Below are 22,345 nucleotides of genomic sequence, written 5' to 3' on the forward strand. Positions count from 1 at the left end.
TACCAACATGGAATAGCTGCCTCAGGAAGGGGTGTCTGGGTTTCTAGCAGGCTGCAATACATTAAAGCTTTGTGTCATTTTGAGAAAAAGTTACTCACACTCCGACATGCATCTGACGATGTGGATATTCCCCCATTAAAACTCATGCTCCAATACATCTGCTAGTCTATAAGGTGCCACAGGACTCTTTGCTGCTTTTACTCACACTGTCTCCTTTTAGTCTCCATGTCCTCTCTCCCTCCCACTGCATCTGTCTCTCTTTCCTTCCCTGTACAGCCTGAGCTGCTGCTGCGGTTCCCTTCACTGGAATAGGTCCCTTCACTGAATAGGTTCCTTTTCCCGGCTGAGGGGTATCATTGTGTGGCAGGACTGGAAGTTATGGGGTGGAGAACATACATTGACAAGTGGCCAGCACTGGAGGTTTTGTGGCAGGGACTGGGATATATACTGAGGTGGGCAGTACTGAGTGTAATGGAGGTGAGGGGAAGGGTATAGATGGACAAGCAGGCAGTGCTGAGGGTTGTGGGGGTAGGTAGGGAGATCTATACAGAGAAGCAGGCAGCACTGTGGTTTGTTGGGAGAGGCTGAAGGTGTAAAGTTTCACTATCCATGTACATGTCCAAACCCTTCCTCATCCTTGCTTAGCTCACGGCCTCAAATACATCTTGTGGCAAGGAGTTCCTCAGTCTACTTAGGCATTGAGGGAAGAAAACATTCTATTTTTATCAGTTTTGAATTTACCACATTTCAGTTTAGTTGAATGTCCTCTTGATCTTGTGTTATGAGGCAGGGAGAATATATTCTCCATCTTCTCTACCTGTGGGTATTTTCTCATATTTCCTCTTATTCATCTCCTCTGTAACGTAACAATCCCAGTCTTTTCAACCTCTCTCTGTATGAGAGTTTCCCCAGGCCCTTGATCATTCTCCTTGCCCTGGACATAACCCCTCTAGTCTGCAATATCCTGTGTGAGAAGGGTGCACAATACTACACCGAGGAGACCAGATACGATGAAACATTGAATGATTGATCTCATGGCATTGTATTTTCTGTATGATTTCCCATCCCACTTCTCCTGGATCCCAATGTTTTGCTTAGTTTCTGTCTGCTTGCTCTATGAAAAGGGGTTCACAGAGCTGTGTACCATGACACCCAGGTCCTTGTCCTGAGTTCATCTAGTTAAATCAGAACCTCGCTTTTTCATTTCCCTTAGAAGACTTCTCTGGACTTGACCCTGAGCTAAATAATATGGTGCCACCTGTAAATGTTGGCACTGCACTGATCACTTCCAGTTCTAGATTGTTAACTATACAATATTTATCGTACTATTTTCTATAACCGCTCTTCGCTGTGCTTCTCTCCCTTCACAGGCACCTGGAGCATTTCTGAGCCCAATCGATGCATTGACCACCTCATGGCAGCTTTCAACATCACCTCTTCCCACCCTTCAACGTTCATCCTAATGGGCATCCCAGGCCTGGAAGTTGCCCACGTCTGGATTTCCATCCCTTTCTCTACATTCTACATTATCGGCCTGTTGGGAAATTTCACAGTTCTGTTTGTTGTATACAAAGAACAGACTCTCCGCAATCCAATGTACCTGCTGCTCTGCATGCTCGCACTCACAGACATTGCCACACCTACCTTCATTATGCCAAAGATATTGTGTATATTTTGGTTCAATTTGAAAGGCATTACTGTGGGGGGCTGCCTCACCCAGATGTTCTTCCTTCATGCTGTTTCTCTTATGCACTCTGCCGTCCTAGTGACAATGGCCTTTGATCGTTATGTTGCCATTTGCAAGCCTCTGAGATACACTATCATCCTCACTAACACACAAATAGCTAAGCTAGGGCTAGTAGGTTTGATAAGAGCTGTTCTCTTCATTATGCCCCTGCCTCTGCTCCTGAGCCGGCAGCCATTCTGTGCCAATCGCATTATCCCCCACACGCAATGTGAGCACATGGCTGTGGTGAAGATGTCGTGTGGGGATATTACAGTGAACAGGACATACGGCTTGGTGCTATTCTTCGTAGTCATCACGTCAGACTTGACGCTCATTGCCCTGTCCTATGGTCTGATAATCAAGGCTGTTCTCAGACTTTCCTCCAAGAAAGCCCACCAAAAAGCCCTCAACACCTGCACAGTCCACATCTGTGTGATGCTAACGTATTATACTCCTGGCCTCTTTTCCAACCTGACAAGCCGGCTTGGTCAGGGCTTCGCTCCCTACATTCACATCATCTTGGCTGACCTGTATCTCCTTATCCCTCCCCTGCTCAACCCTATCATTTATGGAGTCAGAACCAAAGAGCTTCGTGACAAAGTGGGCAAATACATCTCCAGAAAGTGATCACAGGAGGTCACTGATTGAAACCTGTGTGACAAGAAGGAGAAAGTATATCCCCTCTTTAATCAAGGGTGCTTTGTCCGAGTTTGGTTGAGCTCAGTGTTGTGGGAAAATTTACCTGATTTTCTATGTCCAATACTTCAGGAATAAACCAAAGACTAACAGTAACAAACTAATTCAATACAAAATGTGGACATTGACTAGCACCATGGAATGCAATTAGAAATAATTAATATGATAATATTACTGTTTTCTCAGCATGTAAATTTGGGAATAATTTGGGGCTATATTTAATGCCTCCATTTGTCATTTTTTTTTGCATGAAACATCTGCAGCACTCAATCAGGATTCAAGTATCTGTACTGGTGTTTGATTTGGAATTTGATTGTCACTTTAGAGGTGTGTTGCTAATGTGGATAAACTCCTGATAGGGCTTGTAGGTTTTCCTTTTTTTTTTTAAGTATAAAATCTGTACTAGGTATCTAATGAAAGCTTTCATTTGTTATTTTATGTGTAGGCCAACGTGTGAATAAAAAAAGTTTCAGGAAATAGATTGGGCTACCTTTATGTTAGTTTTTAAGTGATTTGGAGCTATTAATGCAATTCTCAGGACCTCAAGCTGGGCCAGAGGCAGTGCAACAGTGCTGAGGCAGAGTCATGGATCTGGAGCTGGATCCAACCAGAGCCAGGAGATCGGGCAGCACAAACCATCTGTGACAATGGGGAGCCAAGGCTGAGATACAGTGGGGTGTTGCAGGGACATAGCCAGGACAGTGGATGCCAGCCATGCCACAAGTAACACATCAGCTAAGTGTGATGCACAACCGTGGAGAGTAAGGTGCAATCGCCATGCAGGAAACATCACCTGATCGAAGACACTTGAAGATCAGACTCAGTGGGGGGACATGGATCCAATGGGAGGGTAGATGCTGGGAAGAAGGGCTTTGCCACTAGGCTGTGGGTTCTCTTGTCCCTCTGTAGCAGTTGGTTGCAACTCCCAGTATCTTGTGAGTATTCTTCCACTGTGACTAAACAACAAAGGAAAAGAAGAGGCAAAAAGGCATCTTTTAAAAAGCGGAAGTTAAATTCAATTGAGGAAAATAGAAAAGAGCATGAACTCTGGCAAACAAAGTGTAAAAATAGAGTTAGGAAAGCCAAAAAAGAATTTGAAGAACAGCTGGCCAAAGAGTCCAAAAGTAACAGCAAGTATTGTTTCAAGTACATCCGAAGCAGGAAACCTGCTAAACAGCAAGTGAAGCCACTGCATGATTGAGATGGTAAAGGAGCACTTAAAGACAATGACTTCATGGGCAGAGAAACTAAATTAATTCTGTGCATCAGTCTTCATGGCTGAGGATAAGAGGGAGATTCCCAAATCTGAGCCATTCTTTTTAGGTGAAAAGCTCAGGAACTGTCTCAGATTAGGGGTCATTAGAAGAGGTTTTGGAGCAAATGCATAAATTAAAAAGTAATACAGTGCCAAGACCAGTTAGTGAGCTAGGAAGGATACTATTCAACATATTCATAAATGATCAAGACAAAGGGGAAACTGTGAGATGGCAAAGTTTGGAGATGATACAAAACTACTCAAGATAGTTAAGTCCAAAGCAAACTGCAAAGATTTACAAAGGGATCCCATAAAATTGAGTGACAGGGCAATAAAGTGGCAGATGAAATTCAGTGTTGAGATATGCAAAGTAATGCACATTTGAAAACATAACCTCAACTCTACGTATAACATGATAGGGTCTAAATATGGTGTTAACACTCAAGAAAGAGATTTTGGAGTCACTGTAGATAGTTCTGTGAAAACATCCACTCAATGTGCAGCAGCAGTCATAAAAGTGAATAGTATGTTGTGAATCATTAAGAAAGGGATAAATAATGAAACAGAAAATATCATATTTCCTCTATGTAAACCCATCGTATGCCCGTGCCTTGAATATTGCGTGCAGATCCAGTCATTCATGTCCAAATAGATATATTGGAATTGGAAAAGGTTCAGAAAAGGGCAATAAATGATTTGGGGTGTGGAACAGCTGCCATATAAGGAGAGATTGATAAGATTGGGACTTTTCACTTTGGAAAAGAGACGACTAAAGGGAAATATGACAGAGGTCTATAAAATCATGACTAGTGTGAAGAAAGTAAATAAGGAAGTGTTATTTATGCCCTCTCATATCACAAGAACTAGGGGGGTCACCAAATGAGATTAATAAGCAGCAGTTTAAAACAAACAAAAGGAAGTATTTCTTCCCACAATGCACAGTCAACCTGTGGAAAACCCATCTCCATTTCTTTCAATCTCTATGCCCATTTGAGGAGGTCTATACTCACCCTCAGGCTTTCTGTTTGTAATAGTTTCTGTTTCCACCACTTGTACTTAACTTAACAGACACTGCTGGGGCAAGGCCTTGGCAATCCTGTGGGACAAGTGTGAATGTCTGTATTGCATCAAAAAGGAGGAAACTTTTATTTTACACCTATCTCTGATTTAATCCCATATCCTGCAAACCTCCTTTGTCTTCTGGAAGTCTCTGGGGTTCCTGCTGTTAGTGTGAGGACAATGTGTGAGTGTGACTTACGGGTTTCAGGCCCTTAAACTGGGAGGTAACTGTAGTGAGGATAGGCTCTGCCCTTTCCATCCTCCCCCACTCCCAATGCTCTAGTGGCCTATAAATAGGCTTGGAGAATTCAGTTTTTATAATTGATGGGTAATATCGAGGGTTTATCTTTTAGCTTTTTTGTATTTGTATAATTTTTAATGTTCACAGTTGTGGGAAGTATTGGGGGGAGGGCAGATTATTTTCTTTAATGACAGTAGAATTTGAGATTCAAAGAGTTCAAGCTTTCAAGCTGTTAAAATACAAACATGTGACAAATGTCTTGCAACTTAATGGTTTTTCAGATGCTTTTGATATTTCAGGAAACTTGGAAGGAAATAAAATATCACCAGTATCTAGATGTCATTTGTGCTAAACGGGAAACGAAAAGCTGAGGTAATGATTACAGTTAAGAAAGGTGCAGATACAATGAAAAAAACTATTTGTAGACTGTGAATGGCAACCCATGCAGTGGTAACGAGATGGTGACTGTAGAGACATCAGAGCAGAAATGCATAGGTGAGCCGCTATTCAATATTCAATAATCATTGTGTGCCCCTCCCCCACTACCCCTGCTGTTCAATGGTCCTGTATGAAGTTGTATGAGATAGAGGAAGCCTGCTTGTGACTTTTTACACAATTTTAGGGAACTGGGCCTGAGGCTCTTTTGTGTATTCTGCTTTGTGTGTCAGTGTGTGTTCACCTCAGGCCAGACCCACTCAGACATAGTACCAGGTGCAGGCTTTATTCTGTAAACAACACAGAACAGGATTACAGCCCAGCAGCCTCCTCGCTGCTTGTCTGCTACAGTCAGTGCTGAGACCCCCCTGCTGGGAGAGCACAGGGTACATTGTACAACACATTGTACAACACAGCCCCCCTTACAAACCTCTTCTAACTCCCACAGTAACTAACCTCCCTCCAAAAAACAAGGCCACGTTCTCCTTCTGTGTCATTTCAACTCCTCTCAGGGTTTGGTCCATGTCGGTCCTACCTGTAAAGAACATAGAGCAGGATCACAGAACGAAATGAAAAATATTGGAATGATAAAGCTGATGCTTTAGCTAAATTAGCAGCAAAGGAACCTTCGGAAGTTATGGTAGTTACTAGTGTTCAAGCCAGGAAACAGGAGATTAAACCTGGTAGAGATAAGGGGGATATCTAACAAACCTCACATTCCCTCAAGGAATAGAGAATATTCTCTTTAACGCAAAACAATTTGGAATATGGCCTAACGTGCAAGAGGACGTAGAAAACTTCGTTAAAAACTGCATAAGATGTGCAGCAAATGAATCAGACCATAAAATTCAGGATCCTTGTTGCACCAAAGAATTGTGGGGCTATTAAGTACAATACAGGTTGATTCTATTGATGAATTGCCTAAGATCCAAAAGGGGGATTAGTATTTATTAGTGATAGTAGATACTTTTCTGTCTTAGGGGAGGTGTTTCCCACCAAAAATGGTACTGCAGACACTATTGCCAAGAAGGTGTCAGAAGAAGTGTTTAGTAGATATAGGTCTCCAAAAATAATTGAATCAGATAATGGGCCACATTTTATAGGACAAGTTATTAAATATTTATTACAAACTTTAGGAATAAAACAACAACTACATGTCCCCTATCATCCTCAATCATCAGGGATAGTGGAAAGGACTAATTGAACTATTAAATAAGCTCTATGCAAAGTAGCGTAAGAAACTGGCAAGGATTGAGACGATAAATTACCAGTGGTGTTGGCAGCGATCCGAAGTTGTGATCGACTGGGTACTGGTTACCACCGTTATCACAATTTCTTTAGAAGGCCTATGAGATTGTGGAACCCTTTATTAAATCTAGAAGAAGAAGGAGAAGTGTCGGTTATTCAATAGGTAAGGGAGTTACCAATAGAATATAAGAAAACAGAATTTAAACTGAATGACACCACTGAAAAAGCAAAAGACTATGTGGAGTGTGCCGGCAGCTTCTGCTCAGGGGCTCAGAGGCCAGCCCCTGGTCCCCACCGCGGGCCCCTCTGCAGACACTCAGGTTCCTAGCCTTTGGCCCCAGGTCCCTATCAGCCCCCTCTGCAGCTGCCAGAGTCCCAGCCACCGGGCTCCACTCCTGGCCCTGACTCGTTGCTCTGCGCCTCCCCCAGCTCTGATTCCAGCCTGGGCCAATGAGGGGCATGGACAGGAGTAAGGTCAGGGCCAGGAGGGAGCCAGCGGCAAGGAAACTGGCATTCCAGAGGTGCCAGCAGATGGGACCTGGGGAGGACAGCTGGGACCCCGAGCACTTCAGAGGGGCTGGCCGGTGTTGATCTCCCCTGGTCTGGCAAATTCTCTGGTTCAGCACAGTTCAGGTCCTGAGGGTGCCGGACAAGGGAGGTAAAACATGTATATGTTTCATATGACTTTTAAACAAAACGTTTATTTGTAGATAATCCAAGCATGACACCCAGATGTACAGAAACTATTTTTCTTAACCTGTGTACTATGTACATTTTTTAACATTAGCTTTAATAAAAAAAATTGGTTCGTCAAACTGATCAACTGATCAAGAAGTCATCAAGAACACAGGGACTAATGGAAAGACACCTTGCTTCAGAAATCTGCAGTTTCTTCCGGTACTGTCGGAATTATGGTGAAGCCAAGTGCTAGGTTGACAATTAAATAGGTCAGATGATGGTGAGAGAGAGGGAACTTAGCGATGGAGAGAGCAGTGCCTGGTGATGGAGTGATAAGACATTAGGTGTGAGGCACTTCTAGCTGTTGCCTGATCTTTAGCTTATGCATTAATGTTACTTAAGAATCCCCAGTTATCACTTTTAGGATTTATTAATTTAAAGGTTGATGGTTTCTTGTCCCCAAATCAGGTCCAGTTTTATTTAAATTATTATATCGTTGAGAACCTTGATGTGCACAGTTACAACACTCACACTATACGAACTCTTTATATTTAATATAGATTATTAATACATTTAGCACTATCACAAACACCCCAATTTAACAAGATAGATAGAGAACATACGTCTGCACTTCCATAGACTCACACCATCCCTTGTAAAACAACCTGAAGTGTTATCCATCATCTTCCTCATCACCTTCCCCATCATCACCAGTGTTCATCATTCTAGCACCTTTCCTCCTACTGCCCCTAGGCTGGGATGCCACTTTGATAATATGTTATGCTGACACCATTATGTTTGATGCATATTCAGTAGGGGATTTCCCCCCTTTTCCTTATTTGTATTTCCTCACCTTACTAATGTTGAAGTGTTTTTTTTCCCTTATAGGTCAATATATCATTGAACTCTACTTATTATCAATTATGTCAAATATTACCATGGCCCTTTTCTGGTTAGGTATCACATTTGTTATTTCTGTCCTAACCACTCATTTCAGTCTGGCCTTAACCGGATATTTTGTTTTTTTCCAAGTTGTGATGTACCTGGTAGAAAGGAATGAACTTAGGAAAGCCTGTATGCCAATCTGCTTTAGCACATCATATGTAGACCTTATGCTTTAGCCCATCACCTTCTATCTAGGTGAAAAGTCCTGAACATTTGTGAGCCACCTTTGCTATCTGGGTGAAAGCAACCGGACACGTGTATGCTAATTTTGCCTTAGATCAACATACAGGATGTAGCCCATAAGTTCCTTCTGTTGCAGCAAAACTACTTTAATATAAATGTATTATAGCCTACTCTAATAAAAGAAATAATCAAAACCATAAAGAAATATGAAATTTGGAAGAAAATATATCTCAATAGTCGAGCAAGCAGGTTATCCCTATAGGCTACATGCCCCATTTTATTGGCGTGATTTGTAAAATGAATCTCATCATATAGGAGGGCCAGGCATTTTCAGGGTTAGTTTCATCGTTATTTCTGCCTCTGAGGGTGAAGGAAGAATATCATAAAAATGGACCCTGGTTTGTTTTTGGGATGTGTACCACATACATTGGCATCATCATCAGTGTTTGGTACCTATCTAGGTCTTTGAGGATTTTGCTTATATTCTTTGAGTTTATACTAGTTGCATTAAAAATAATTCCTATTGTAATTTCTGGGACAATATTCCATCCTTTTACTTCAACCTCTACATTAGGAATTGTTGAAGACTTATTACTCTTATTCATGAATTGGGTAATAGCTTGTTTGGCTGTATCCATCTTGTTAGTAATTTCTATGAGGTGCTTCTTCTTAAGAGCCAACAATAACTTTAACTGTAACCCTAGCAGGGGAATATAGACAAGAAAAGTGGGTGTACTTTGGATAGTTAAATCCTGACAGGCTGGGTTAAACTGGATGATGATGATGATGATGATGATATTTTTAAAGGTGGGAATAAGGAAAATTACATGATTCCCTAACAAAGTAGATTGACTTGAAGTAAAACAAATTTGAGGCTGTGAAAGGACACTGCAAGGGACCATACTGCTACCTTTTTGATTGGTTGCCATGCAAAACTGGCTGTTTCCAGTGTAGGTCACTCTCTTCATCAGAGACTTACACTTGGTCCGCCTGACTGGGAATTATAATGATTAATTCTGTGAATCCTCTCCCTATAGGGCACACAGAACAGTGTCTGTCTCAAACACATTACACCTACGGATGTGCTGAGGCCCTTAACCTCTATTTTCAGCTCCTCAAATATTTGGTGTTTTCCATTGGCCTGTTAGTCTGTACTTAGCTTATTGTTTAAAGATTATAGGCCTCAAGACTTATGTTAACTTCCTAAATCTAATATCTTGCAGAATAGAGGTCTGTAGGTTTCTTGCATTACTATGAAATCTAATGAAAAGCAAAATATAATGCAAAGAGGTGAATGTAATAGAGTTGGGCTACAGTAGCAGTGAATATGATAAATGCAAACTAGCCCAATGGGCTACAGAACTTCCACAATGCGGAGCTCTGCCAAACTGGGAAAGAACACCCTTCCTTAATGAGAAGATATCCTATCCCTCCCTTGTCACTTAAGATTTAAAGTCAGTGGTCCTAGCTGATCACCTTCTGCAGGTGTATTTGCCCACTTTGTCACGAAGCTCTTTGTATTTGATCCCATAAATGATAGGGTGGAGTATGGGAGGGATGAGAATATAGAGGTTGGCCAAGATGACGTGAATGTGGGGAGCGATACCCTGACCAAACTGGTGAGTCAGGCTGGTGAGAAAGCCAGGACCATAAGATGACAGCATCACACAGATGTGGGCTGTGCAGGTGTTGAGGGCTTTCTGGTAGGATTTTTTGGAGGAGATTCTGAGGACAGCCCTCATGATCAGACCATAGGACAGGGCAATGAGTGTCAGGTCGAACCCGATGACTACAAACACTATAACAAAACTGTACATCCTATTCACTGTGATGTCCCCACGTGACGTCTTTGCCACAGCCATGTGCTCACAGTGTGTCTGGGCTATAATGTGGTTGGCACAGAATGGCTGCCTGCTCAGCAGCAGGGGCAGAGGAAACATGAAGATAACAGATCTGACAAACCCATGAGCCCTAACTTAGATATTTGTGTATTGGTGATGATGGTGGCATATCTCAGAGGGTTACATATGGCAACGTAGCGATCAAAGGCCATTATCACGAGGATGGCTGACTGCATGAAAGAAACTATGTGAAGGAAGAACATCTGAGTGAGGCAGCCACCTACTGTAATGTCTTTCAAATTTAGCCAAAATATACACAGTGCCTTCGGTACGACGAAGATAGATGTGGCAATGTCTGTAAGCGCCAGCATGCAGACTAATAGGTACATCGGCTTGTGCAGGGTCTGCTCTTTCCCTACAACAGAAAGAAGAGTAATATTTCCCAAAAGGCTGATAATGTAAGAAATAGAAAAAGGGATGGAAATCCAGACGTGTCCATCTTCCAGGCCAGGGATACCCATTAAAATGAATGTTGAAGGGTCAGATGGGGTGAAGTTGAATGTTGCCATGAAGTCATCAATGTGTCAATCTAACTCAGAAATGCTCAAGGTGCCTGTGAAGAGAGAGAACCCCAGTGAGGGCGGTTTACACACTTTATACAACAATTGGTATGGTAAATGTTTTACAGTTATTAACTATCTAGAAAGAAGATGAGCAGTGAAGTGGCAACATTTGCAGGTGGCATCAGATTATGTAGGTCATAGTCAAATCCAGAGAAGTCCCCAGAGGGAGCTTACCAAGCCAGGTGAATGGGCAGCAGGATAGCAGATGGATTGTACTGTCAAAAACTGCAACATGTATGCCCATTCGAGGGAAAAGCTCGAACTCCTCAAATACTTCACAAGGTTCCAATTGTACTGTGTGACAGGGATCTGGGCTTCACGGTACACATCTCTGTAAATCCATTCTCAAAATGCACACAGGAACAGAACCTAAGCAGAGACATTGGATTCCAATAGGAGTGGGATGGAGAATCATACAGAAAATACAGTGCTATGAGATTGATCAGTCAGCCAGTGCTTCACCCTCCTCTAAACTCCTCTGTGTAGTATAGGAGATCTTTTTCACACATGATATTGCAGAAATAGAGGGATTCAGGCATGTGCAACAAGAATAATCAAGGGTCTGGGGAAACTCTTATAGGGAGAGAGATTGAGAGACTGGGATTGTTATTTTACAAAGGATATGAATAAAAAGGGACATGAGAAAAGTCTATAAAAGACTGATTGGTGTCTCCTAACACAAGATCAAGAGAACATTAGGAATGTACAGACCTCTGCCTAGGAGTCGAGGCATTTTGCCTACAAGCTTGTGCCTGAGCATACAGAAAGCATTTTTACTATTCATGACTCTGTTGAACTTTCCCTAAGGAGAGGAATTCTCATGTGACTGTGGTGCCTTGAAAATGTTACACCAGGTGTCTGTTTCAGGAGTCTGAGGGATCCCATGAGGCACTGCATGGATGAATGTTTTAGGCGAGAAAAATAATGATTTGACCAAATTAAATCTCTGCACAGTGGAATGTATGTACAACCTGGCCGTGAATGACTGGCTAGCAAATGGTCACAGAACATCCTGGGTTTAATGTGTGTGTCCCAGTGACCCCCAGTTTTGGGCAGCTGCCAGTGGCTCCTGCATGGGACAGCTGTATTTATCTAGCCCCTCATATGTCCCAGAGTTTCCTGCTCTCATTATATAATGTGCAAACTTCTCACATTATGAGTTGTTTCTGTTCTGCCATTCCTGAAGGCACCCACATTGTGTATGGGTGCACCAAGATCAGTAGCTCAGGTGCATTGGTATTTGCAACTCCGTGAGATTTCTCACCGGTGAGAGACAGTCACTGATTACCCCACAGCCAATGGAGGAGGTGTGACCTGCCCCTCCACACACACACACACACTGGGCATTCCTGGACTTCTCCTGGTGAGATTTCCAACACTGCCTGGTTTCCTCTACACCAGAAACATGTTTTTATTTGTACTGCCTTTTGGCGCTTCCTGTCCTTTCCAGACCCAGAGATGCCAGGGGACAGAGAGAGAAGACCCCTCTCCTCCTTGAAAAAACATGTTATCATAATTGCTTTGAACCTTTTTTCCATTGATTTCAATGGAACCAAATTCACTCTTGGTGTTTAATGTTTGGCGTCGAGCTGTGAGAATCATGGCTTCGGATCCTGCTATTCTGTCATGGTGCTGAAAGTGTCTGAAGGAAACCCCCAGTTTACTTGGCGTTCTGAGACCAGGCATGAAAGACGGGGATTGCAAAACACATGGGGCCTGATTTTCCTCTCAGGGAAGCCAGTGCCAATTTGCAGTGACCCTGTGCAGGCAGAATATCAGAGCAGAAACTTGCCAGTGTGTGACCCTTTCTTGCCGTGAACTCTCTGGTAACACAAATTCCCATTGCAGAGGCTTTGGCTGTATTACCTAATAGTGCAGTGAAGTTGCTGAATTTGAAAAACCACACAGCCTGCAAAAGGAAGCTATTGAGACAGTTAGAAGGATACAGGATGAGACAAGGAACTGCTCTTAAAAACAAATATTTGTCTAAGCTATTTCCAATACATGTGTAGTTCCAATTTTACCAAGTAAATCCACTGGTGTTTCTGACAATACTAAACAGTTCAAGTCATTGTGCTAATGAATTCCTTCCCAGATCATTCTTGACTTGACCCCTGGAGCCCATAGCACTAACTTTAATGTAGAACCAGACAACTCACCGCAGTCCCGCTCATCAGAGAGAGGAAATCACCTTCTGGAGACAGAAAAGCAGAGTCCGGAGAATCAGCATTTGAATCTCACATCTGATACTCACCTTTCTGAACAGCCACATTTATGATTCCCCTGTACAGTCCCTGTGGACTCCTTGGTTGGTCAGGAATATCAGAAAATTCCCTTGGCTCCCTGAACAATTAGAAGAGCAGAAAATAGACCCTGGAGAACTTCGACTTGGGAGCCTCCCCTGGGAGTGAATAAATGATTTGCCAATAACCAAGGCTCAGATTGTCACGGCAAACTGAGTACTGCAGACCATTCAGCCTAGCAATTGACAATGGCTTTCTCTCTTGTGTGTAATTTGCTGCCATCTGCACTATGCTTGGGAATGCAGCCAAAAGATACAAGTAAAAAATAACATATTCATTTGATTGTAGCAACATCCCAGTCCATCCGCCCATGTGGTTGTAATGTACATTGCATTAGCCTCGGAAAAGTCACTGCCACCATGTGGAGGAAAAATGATATGACCCTGCATTTATGCAAGCTGAAGGGTGTGCAACCTTTGCTGCTAATTCAGCATCTTCAGGCCCTGTAACACCCAACCAGAGCTATCTGAGGGCTTACATGTGCCACCAAAGGACAAACACCAGACATCAGCCAATTTCCTACCTCCCCAGGCTCACACCCTCCAGTGGAGTATAAACCCAACATTATACTGTCTTGCACTGCACAGGGATCTGCACATAGAGTTTGCCTGCCCCTTGATATTGGAGGGATTTGCCACTAGCTTGTGTTAATGAAGCTGAGATGTCCCCCAGACACTTCACTCAAAGGCACACTGATTTAGATAAAGTAAACATACGTTTAACTATAAATGACAGCAAACAAATCAAAGCTGCTAACCTAGCAAGTAACAAAACTGGAAACGGAGCCTAATCTACAAGATACATTGGATATGAATAAGCAATTTCTCACTATGGCTGGTGATAGAACACTCCACAAGGGTTTCAAACATCAGCTAGAAATCCTTTTAACCTGGGACCAGCACTTCCCCCAGCTCAGTCGTTGTTCTTCAGCTGTATCCAGGAGCTCTCTTTTGTGAGGAGTGAGGACACCCCAACGTATACAGCTTTAACGTATGGCGGGAATCCTTCATTCCAAAAGCAGTGCCTAGCCCAGTTTGTGAAAAATTACAAAGGACACCATCAATAGGTGGACAAACTACGGCTCCAATATATTCAACCACCGGACAAATGGAGATCCTAGTGTCCTTGGTATCCTGATTCACCAAAGAGGATAACTTTCCAATACCGCGTGAAGAAGTGGAGAGAGTTGTGAAATCACTCAAGAATGGAAAGGCTACAGGTATTAACATTATCCCAGCCAGACTGATGAAATTCAGAGGAGACATAGTAATCAATGTTGTCAAGGCTGTTTCCCCACTCTGGCATTTCAAGTACAGAAAGTGAGCGCCCGCAAAAGACCTTACCACTTACCTGTAAAGGCTAGTATTAAAACTCCGCAAGGTGTTGGCAGCCATCCAAAATAGCAATCAATTGGGTACTGGATACCAACCTTACCAAATTCTCTTTAAAAGGCCTATAAAACTGTAAAACCCTTTATTATACCTACCCCTCACCCCCCACAAAAGGTGCCACTTACCAATGGGTAAAAAAATAACAATAAAACTTAAAAAAAATAAAGTTTAAACTAACTAACACCATTAAAAAGGCAAAAAAAAAAACCCTATATACATTCTCATGTAGCTCAAAACAGTAAATTATAAAACATTAAAAATAATGTATTTAAAATTATCACCAAAAAATCATGTCCTAAAGTGTAAATGGGTGAAGCAAATATATTATTTGATTCCATATACGTAGTGTTTTCATTTTTGCCAGATTTTTCCACAACTTTGCATAGGGCTTTTTTAATAGTTTGCTTTATTTATTTACTGTTTTTGATGATTGAGGATGATAGGGGATAAGTAGTTGTTGCCTTACTTTTAATGCTTTTAATACATTTTTAACTTTATATATATATAAAATGTGGTCCATTATCTGAATCAATTACTTTTGGAGTTTTATATTTACTGAACACTACTTCCCACAACTTCTTAGCGGTAGTTTCGGCAGTAGGATTTCAGGTTGGAATTGCCATTACCCATTTAGAAAAAGAATTTATTATTACTAATAAATCCTGATTCAGGAGGGGAAGGAAAAGCAATTTATTAATATAATTAACCTGTATTTTACTATACGGCCCTACAATTTTTTGTGCAACAAGGGTTTTGATTTGGTGGTTTGTTTTTATTTGCTGCACATCTTATGCAGTTTTTTAATTATTTTTTTTTTGCGCACCTTTGGCCCTATGTTAATTTGTTTTGCCTTTAAAAGAGCATTTTTCTTTGGAGAGCCATAGAGTGACACAAGTTAATGATCTTTTCTCTTTGGAGTTTTTTAGGTACCCGCTTTATTCTTGGTTTGTTATTTTATTTACTGCATATTATTGAGGCAAATTTGCTAGTATTGGTGCCAAGGCAGGGGTAGTTTTATTAATTTGTTTAAAATTCACTGTCAATTATTAATTTTCTGAAGCTTTTAGTTCTGTCCAAATTGGACTCTTACATGGAGAATTTCCCCTTTTAATTATTTCCTGTTGTTGTAGTGATTTATTTATTTATTTGTTTTTTAATTTGTTGCCTCTGCCTGCACAGGAAATTTTTGTGAAATTAAGAAGCTACTAGAATCAGTTAAGACAGGGAGGCTAATCAGGGCACCTGGTTTTAAAAGGACCTCACTTCACTTAGTGAGGGGGCTTGTAAGGAGCTGGGAGTGAGAGGATGTGCTGCTAGAGGACTGAGGCATCAGGAAGAAGGGCCTTCCCTGAGGATAAAGAAGATGCTGGGGCGAGGTCATGCAGGGCCGGTGCTACCTTTAAGACGAACTAAGCAGTTGCCCAGGGCGCCAAGATTTGGGGGCGCCAAAAAGCAGTGCCCCCAATTTTTTTTACAGTGTTCCTCCCCGAGTGTGTGGTCACTGCTCCACTTCTCCTGCCTCCCAGATTTGCAGCACCAATCAGCCATTGTCACGAGGATGGCTGAGTACATCATAGTACCCGCATGAAGGAAGAACATCTGGGTGAGGCAGCCACTCACTGTAATGCCTTTAAAATTGAACCAAAATATACACAGTGCCTTTGGCACAATGGAGGTAGATGTTCTGATTTCTACAAGTGCCAGCATGCAGAGCAGCAGGTACATTGGCTTGTGCAGCGTCTGCTCCTTGCCTACAACAAACAGAACCATGAAATTTCCCAACAGGCTGATAATGTAGAACATTTTGAAAGGGATGGAAATCCAGACATGAGCAGATTCCAGGCCAGGGATGCCCATTAGGATGAATGGTGAAGGGTCAGAGGAGGTGCGGTTGAAAAGTTCCCTGAGATGGTTGATCAGGTTTAGAAACGCTAAAAGGAAAGAAGTACAGAAATGGGGTTACACAATTAATAATTAATAGCATGGTAAATATTTTATAGTTATTACAATCTAGAAAGGGGATTGAACAATGAGATGGCAAAAGTTACAGAAGGCACCACATTATTTAGGTGATAGTCAAGTCCAGAGAAATCATCAGAGGGAGCTAACCAAGCCAGGGGAATGGGCAGCAGGATGGCAGTTCTTGAGCTGGAATGAGGGCAGCAGAGGCTGGGGAATGGGAGTATGAACAGGGGGTCAGAATATGATGGTAGAATGAAGCAGCTGAGGAACAAAGTGTGATGTGTTTCCCTCAAGGAGCCACGTGGAACCAGGGTACCTCTGAGCCCCCTGACTCACCAGCTGAGGCTCCCTCTCTCAGTGTGTTACTGGGACAAGCTGCAGACCCCATCCCAGTCCTGCACCTCCACCAACATTCCTCCAGGCAGGGACACACCCAGCTGCAATTGTATGAAGGCTCCCTGACTAGCCATTGCATAAACAAACAATAGAGAGGCTACAGCCAAAATAACCACCAGCTCCCCAAGCTAGAACCCCAGAGCTGTATTGTCTTGCCCTGGGCCAGACTCTGATCAGCATGAATTTGTTACCCAGTTCACCCTTCCTTCAGTGTGGGGAGGACAATGCACACTTGTGGTAACCAAGCTGAGATTTGGGCCCCAGACACTTCACCTAAAGGCACCCTGGGTTTAGATTAAAATAGAAAACAAGTTTTATTTTCCCTAATGGCTCATTGTGCTGAATAGGCCCTTCTCAACAAGCTATCGAGAGTAAATTATCTTGTCTAATGGGCGTTACCCAGGTGTAAATACATTTGAAATACGAATACATAATCAAGATTCATAACTTCAGATACAAAAATGATACATGCATACACATAGGATAATCATATTCAGAAAATCTTAACTTTTCCAGTGACATCTTATATGACCTGTCTTTCCACTGGTTAAACTCAGTGTCTGCCTGCACCAGGGAAAAGCGGGAGATCAGCCTGAACTGCATCTGCAGGGGTGAAGGGAACCCCAGCAGATGCTCAGTCTGTGCAGTGTGTGAGAAAGGGAAAAACTTGGTGGGAGGGAGAGAGGATGCTGAGACTAGGAGCCAGTGTGAATAATTGTGTGAATACCCATACAGAATGGGCAATGACTGCCTAGGAAGGAGTCCTGCAGAAAGGGGCCTGGAGGTCATAGTGGATCACAAGCTAAATATGAGTCAACAATGTAACGCTGTTGCAAGAAAAGCAAACACTATTCTTTTACTCTACTCCATGCTGATTAGGCCTTGCCTGGAGTATTGTGTCCAGTTCTGGGCACCACATTTCAGGAAAGATGTGGACAAATTGGAAAGCGCCCAGAGAAGAGCAAACAAAATTATTAAAGGTCTAGAAAATGTTACCTCTGAGGGAAGATTGAAAGAACTGGGTTTGTTTAGTCTGGAGAAGAGAAAATTGAGAGGGGACATGATACAGTTTTCAAATACCTAAAGGGTTGTTACTAGGAGTAGGGAGAAAAAATATTCTCCGTAACCTCTGAGGACAGGACAAGAAGCAATGGGCTTAAATTGCAGTGAGGGAGGTTTAGTTTGGACATTAGGAAAAAACTTCCTAACTGCCAGAGTGTTTAAGCACTGGAATAAATAGCCTAGGGAGGTTGTGGAATCTCCATCATTAGAGATTTTTAAGAGCAGATTAGACAAGGATCTTTCAGAGATGGTCTAAATGTTGCTGGCCCTGATGTGAGTGCAGGGGACTGGACTAAATGACCTCTCCAGGTCCTTTCCAGTTCTATGAGTCTGTGATTCTTCTTCAAAAAGATATAAAACTTTAACCTACTGCAGCCCATTAGAAACCTGGACATACCTTTTTGAGGCTGCTTTTCTGTGCTGCCAACTGCTGAGGTTTCCACAAGATTGCAGTGGGCCTGCTCACTGGAGGAGGAATGGTCTGGACAGGAGAAAGTGTCAGAATCAATCTGAAGCAGCGTGGCCTATGTTATGTTACAATCTGAGATATGCACATACACCCTACCCAGAAGGCCACATTACACTTCTTTTCTCTCTGCGTTAGGTGGGATGTCCAGAGGAAAAACCACACAGCCCTAAAAAGGAAGCTATTGAGACAGACACAGTAAGAGACAAGGAACTGATCTTAAAAACAAATATTTGTCTAAACTATTTCCAAAACATTTGTTGTTCCAAGCATATCAGGAAAATCCCTTGGTGTTTGTGATGGTAATGTAGATCCCTGGGAATCAGCATACGAATATAGCATGTCTGAAACTGTCTATGCTGGACAGTGACCTTCTTGACTTCCCTGTACAGTCCATGCAGAGTCTCAGGTTGGCAGGACTCCCAGACAATTCCCTCGTCTCCGTGAGCAGTGGAAGAAGTAGAAATTAGACCCTGGAGAACTACAGCTTGAGAGCTTCCCCTGGGAGTGAAGAAATAATTTGCCGATACCAGGGGCTCAGATTGTCAGGCAAACACAGTCTTGCAGACTCTTCAGCCTAGCAATTGACGATGGCCTATAGTTTCTGTGTGTAATGTACTGCCATCTGCACTATGTGTGGGACTGCTGCCACAAGATATGGGATCAAACCTCATTTTCAATTAATCAGAGCAATGTTCTACTGCATGTCACCCATGACATTGTAATATCCAGGCCTTTAGCCTCTGAAATGCATTTTCACACTGTGAAGGCCAAATGACTTGATCCAGAACTGATGCAAGCCCACTGTGTGGAAAAGGCTTTCTTCACCCAGGAATTTAGAATAAAAGGTACTTGCCAGTATCCCTTTGTGAGATCTAAAGTGGATATATATTTGGCAGGTCTCAACTCTTCAAATAGTTTATCTCCTCTCTGCATCGGATAAGCATCAAATGTCTATACTGTGTTAATCTTTCGGAAATCGATGCAGAAATGGGTTGTGCTATCTTGTGTCAGAACTAACACAATGGGAATTCCACACTTACTGTGTGATTTCTTCACCAGTCCCCAGGCCAAAACAATCTGGAGTTCATCTCACATGGTATCCCACATTTTATGAGGGAACAGCTTTGGAGTTTCCCTAATCTGTTGCCTTGGGGCTATCTCAGTGTGGTGGTATTTTAGGTAGTTGTGCTCTGCTGGGGTGAGAACACAGTGGTAAAAGAATCAAACAACTGCTACATCTGGATCTTTTGTTCAGGCTACAGTCCCTCGCCCATGTTTGTGTCACATATGCCGGGGAAACTAATTTGGGCTCCAGTGGGTATGAGTATGACTGGGGTTCAGTCTGGGAGCCATGGAAACTGATGTGCCCTTCTCTGCTGGTCTCAGGCCAAAAGGATTTCTAACCTGTGTATGGAAACCTCATGGAGTGCTTCTTGTATCACCAGCCAGGGTGAGAAATTGCTGAATCTAATACATCAGGCTTAGTTTGCAGTTTTGTTTATTTGCTGTGTAACCAGCTTTGATCTCTATGCTATCACATATAATCATTTCAAATGTATATTTCTGTAGTTAAATGTATTTTCTGATTTATCTAAACCACTGTGGTTTTGAGTGAAGTTTCTGGGGAAAATCTCAGCATGGTTAACACAGGCTTGTTGAATTTCCTTCCCACTTCCTGCGGAGGGCAAAATGTACCAATGAGCTTACAATGTGCAGACCCCTCCAGAGTGAAACACGCTATTATGGGTTCATACTCCAGTAGGTGGTGTGAACTTGGGGGGTCAGAAACTGACTGATGTCCTCCATTTGTACTTGGGTTGCTTGGGTAAGCTCTCTGGTAGTGCCATTTGGGTGTGTGGTGCCATCTACTGTCATGACTCCCCCACACCCAGCCTTCTGCCCTGCACTCCCTACCACCCCAACACATATCCAGCCCTCTGCTCTGCACCCCCACAGCCCCATCCCTGTGCCCTGACTCCCCCACACCCAGCCTTCTGCCCTGCACTCCCTACCACCCCAACACATATCCAGCCCTCTGCTCTGCACCCCCACAGCCCCATCCCTCTGCCCTGACTCCCCCCACACCCAGCCTTCTGCCCTGCACTCCCTACCAGCCCAACACATATCCAGCCCTCTGCCCTGCACCCCCACAGCCCCATCCCTCTGCCCTGACTCCCCCACACCCAGCCTTCTGCCCTGCACTCCCTACCACTCCAACACATATCCAGCCCTCCACCCTGCACCCCCACAGCCCCATCCCTCTGCCCTGACTCCCCCACACCCAGCCTTCTGCCCTGCACTCCCTACCACTCCAACACATATCCAGCCCTCCACCCTGCACCCCCACAGACCCATCCCTCTGCCCTGACTCCCCCACACGCAGCCTTCTGCCCTGCACTCCCTACCACCCCAACACATATCCAGCCCTCCGCCCTGCACCCCCACAGCCCCATCCCTCTGCCCTGACTCCCCCCACACCCAGCCTTCTGCCCTGCACTCCCTACCACCCCAACACATATCCAGCCCTCCGCCCTGCACCTCCACAGCCCTATCCCTCTGCCCTGACTCCCCCACACCCAGCCTTCTGCCCTGCACTCCCTACCACCCCAACACATATCCAGCCCTCCGCCCTGCACCCCCACAGCTCCATCCCTCTGCCCTGACTCCCCCACACCCAACCTTCTGCCCTGCACTCCCTACCACCCCAACACATATCCAGCCCTCCGCCCTGCACCCCCACAGCCCCATCCCTCTGCCCTGACTCCCCCACACCCAGCCTTCTTCCCTGCACTCCCTACCACCCCAACACATATCCAGCCCTCTGCCCTGCACCCCCACAGCCCCATCCCTCTGCCCTGACTCCCCCACACCCAGCCTTCTGCCCTGCACTCCCTACCACCCCAACACATATCCAGCCCTCCGCCCTGCACCCCCACAGCCTCATCCCTCTGCCCTGACTCCCCCACACCCAGCCTTCTGCCCTGCACTCCCTACCACCCCAACACATATCCAGCCCTCTGCCCTGCACCCCCACAGCCCCATCCCTCTGCCCTGACTCCCCCACACCCAGCCTTCTGCCCTGCACTCCCTACCACCCCAACACATATCCAGCCCTCTGCCCTGCACCCCCACAGCCCCATCCCTCTGCCATGACTCCTCCACACCCAGCCTTCTGCTCTACACCCCCTACACACCCCAGCCCTCTGCCCTGATCCCTGAACCCCCTCCCCCAGCCTTCTGCCCTGACCCCTGAACCCCACCCCCCAAGTCTGGGGTCCCAGCCACATGCCCTGCTCAGCCCGCTCCTGGTCTAGGTGAACAGAACCCCAGGCTGGCAGCGAGCTGAGCAGACTGGCGGTGTAAGTTCAGCATTTTAATTTAATTTTAAATGATGCTTCTTAAACATTTTGAAAACCTTGTTTACTTTACATCTGTAACCCTTCTGCCAGGCCGGATTGATAGCAGCAGGGCCGGGTTCAATACACAGGGGTCCCTTCCCTACAACGTAATGCAAAACCAGATCGAGCCCCCACCCAGTGACCTGGAAAAATCTTACACACACCCCTGAGTGCCTCGAAGAGGCAATACTTCCCCTCTCGCAAGCACAGAGTCTCGGTGTAGCAGAAAAGGTTTAATTACATGAGATAAACAACAAGCACTAAATTGGGAAAGCACCTCAATGAGAGTTCATAGATCATACCATGAGCAAAGACCCACCCCAGGAAATTGGGCCGTGTCCTTCTCCCTGGGCTCTTGAGTCCAACAACCCCCAAATCACCCCAAGACTCCAAAGTCCAATAACCCAAATGTCTCTAGAGTCCATTAACCCAAA

The 22,345-nt window shown here is 44.1% G+C and overlaps 1 protein-coding gene across 1 annotated transcript; it reads left to right on the plus strand.

Annotated features, from left to right (window-relative positions):
- Window positions 1–1,414: 1,414 nt before the first annotated feature.
- Window positions 1,415–2,353, plus strand: LOC115645564 (olfactory receptor 52E2-like). The gene has a single exon (XM_030550431.1). It carries the CDS (start codon window positions 1,415–1,417, stop codon window positions 2,351–2,353), a length of 939 nt encoding a protein of 312 aa, XP_030406291.1.
- Window positions 2,354–22,345: the final 19,992 nt, after the last annotated feature.

This window comes from Gopherus evgoodei, chromosome 1 (assembly GCF_007399415.2).
Source record: "Gopherus evgoodei ecotype Sinaloan lineage chromosome 1, rGopEvg1_v1.p, whole genome shotgun sequence".
Lineage (NCBI taxonomy): Eukaryota > Metazoa > Chordata > Testudines > Testudinidae > Gopherus > Gopherus evgoodei.

What these genes read in the sequence shown, in the direction of transcription:
- LOC115645564 (XM_030550431.1), top strand. Translation starts at nt 1,415, where the DNA reads ATGGCAGCTTTCAACATCACCTCTTCCCACCCTTCAACGTTCATCCTA.